This window comes from Armigeres subalbatus, chromosome 2, assembly GCF_024139115.2.
Source record: "Armigeres subalbatus isolate Guangzhou_Male chromosome 2, GZ_Asu_2, whole genome shotgun sequence".
Taxonomy (NCBI): Eukaryota; Metazoa; Arthropoda; class Insecta; order Diptera; family Culicidae; genus Armigeres; species Armigeres subalbatus.
In genome coordinates, this window is record NC_085140.1 from 326,239,088 (window position 1) to 326,241,620 (window position 2,533).

General features: G+C 44.5%; 1 protein-coding gene across 1 annotated transcript; it reads left to right on the forward strand.

The window, feature by feature from the left end:
* Positions 1–1,181: 1,181 nt before the first annotated feature.
* On the forward strand, positions 1,182–2,114 carry LOC134209945 (uncharacterized). Its single transcript, XM_062685963.1, has one exon. It carries the CDS (start codon positions 1,269–1,271, stop codon positions 2,112–2,114), a length of 846 nt encoding a protein of 281 aa, XP_062541947.1. The 5' UTR covers positions 1,182–1,268.
* Positions 2,115–2,533: the final 419 nt, after the last annotated feature.

The window sequence follows — 2,533 nt, forward strand, 5'->3', positions numbered from 1 at the left end:
GAATTTCGGAAGAAATTTCGTATGGTTTTACTAAAATGATTTCCGCAGGATTTCTTGGACGAAGTTTCTAAGGAATTTCTTAAGAAAATTGAAAAATGTCCAACCGCATCTGGAAGACCGCTAGAAAGTGGATTGTGGTTTAAAAAATCACAAAGGCTGGAAGTCCGCTGGAAAATGGATTGTGGTTTGGAAACACAAAGCGCGTCTGGAAGACAGCTGGGAAATCGGTTGTGGTTTGGAAAATCACAAAGCTCGTCTGGAGAACCGGTGGAAATTGGTTTGAGATTTGAAAAATCACAAAGCACGTCTGGATGACCGCTGGAAAATGGATTGTGGTTTGAAAAATCCCAAAGCGCGCCTGGAAGACCGCTGGAAAATAAACAAAGGATGTTTGGAAAACCGCTGGAAAATGGATTGTAGTTTTGAAAATCACAAAGCTTGTCTGGAAGACCGCCGGAAAAAGGATTGAAGTTTAAAAAATCTCAAAGCACGTCTGGAAGACCGCTGGAAAATGAATTGTTGTTGGGAAAATCTCAAAGCGCGTCTGGAAGACCGCTGGAAAATTGGTTGTGGTTTAGAAAATCACAAAGCGCGTCTGCAAGATGATATGATATCGCATTTAACAATCTATTGAATTCCATATCGTTGTTCTTCAGTTGAAAAAAAGATGTTGAGATAAGTTTATTTTGGAGCTCAACATTTTCAATGTTCATTTTCGACTCGCGCAAATAACTTAGGAAAACGTCATTGCCTCCTATGCAAGAGGATTTTTTTTGCCTTTTTTATGAAGGGGAATATGAGGTTTAAGTAAGTTACCATCACCTTGTAATTATACCTATTATGGCCTACGTCTACTGCCGCACACCTTGGAGCTGTTGGACATCATCCACGATAATGCCGTAACAGCAATCGGAGCTCTTTTGCACGCATAGTCGACATGGCTGCGGAAGGTCGGCTTGTCGTCTATCATGACCCCAAGGAGCTTCAAACTCCGCTTTGACGTGATCGCGACTTCACCCACATGAATCACTGCATGTTGTGCCGACCTACGATTGTTGACGATAATTACCACCGTCTCATGTTGAGCGAGCTTCATGGCCTCTAGCGCTCATCCAATCCGCCACCATGCTGTACGCGTGTGCTGCGGTCAGTTCTATTTCGAGAATCGACTCCCCCAGTTGGCAATCGCTTCTCGCGCACGATAGACGTCTTTCCGCACAATTGTTTATCAAACGATATTCCTCGGTTCGTGTCGAATCCAGTGCAAAATGTCACACAGAACGAACACGCTTGTCGTGGACTTTAGTGTTCTTCCAACACGACCTCCGTTGGAGCAGGTGAAAAAGTTCCTGGAGAAGTCAATCAAGCTTGACATGGCTGATGTTAAGAGCATTCAGCTGCACAACCTCAACAACTGCGTGTTTATCGAGATGAACGATGCAGGTGTAGCACCACGACTACAGCAGCAAAACCATCTGAAACATTCGTTCCATCGTCTAGGCGTAATCTATCGCATACCGGTGTATGTTGATGGCCCCACTACAACAATCAAGCTACACGACCTTTCGCCACGCATGCCGAATACCACCATCATCAACCATCTGAAACAATATGGCAAAATAATCTCCATACGAAATGAGACCTGGAAAAACTTCTTCCCGGGAGTGCTGAACGGTGTGAGAGTAGTGCGAATGATGATAGAAAAACCGATACCATCGCGCATCTCTATCGAGAATGAACCGACGCTAGTTACTGGCCAAAAACAAAATGATCAACCGCAATCAAAGTGCCCAGTGGCGACTTCAGAGCCTACATCAGAAATACCATCGAACACATCCGAACAAATCACTACCGGCCCTCCACCAGTTCAAACGGAATCAAACGAAAGTGAAAACGACAATGACGACGACGACGACGACGACGACGACGATAGGCAAATTGGAGCCAGCGCGAAAAGGCGATTGTCAGCCGCATCGGGAACAGCAAGCGACACACGTGCCGATAACATCCCAAAGAGACCGTGTGGTGAAGACGCTTACAATACAGGCGATACCAGAGAACATGATGAAGCGGACTGGAGAGTGTATAACACACGATCAAGAACAAAAAAATAATGTATCGAATTTGTAGCATTTTTGTAAATCAGAGACGAGCCAGCCTCGGGCTGAAAGTCTCTTAAATACAGATAAAAAAAAAAAAAATCGACTCCCCGTAGACGATCTTGACACCAGGACGGATCTTTAATCACAGGATCCCGCCATACATAAGAAAATCTAACTTGGCAACAGATTAAATCGGTAGCTGGACATCGCTTAGAATGGAGATCTTTCAAGTCGGCGCTTTGGAACACTTTGGGTGTACAGATAGGTAAGTAAGTTGAAAATCGTACCTCGGCTTTCCGCATGACACCTTCTACTAGAAGGCTTCTAGTGCAATATTGAACAATAGGCACAAAAGTCCATATCACTTTGTCCTGACGGGATTTGTTCGGGGAGTTCACCTTAAATCTTCACACAATTTAGCACACCATCCA

Excerpts from the sequence above, each read along its gene's own strand:
- LOC134209945 (XM_062685963.1), top strand. The coding sequence starts at position 1,269 with ATGTCACACAGAACGAACACGCTTGTCGTGGACTTTAGTGTTCTTCCA.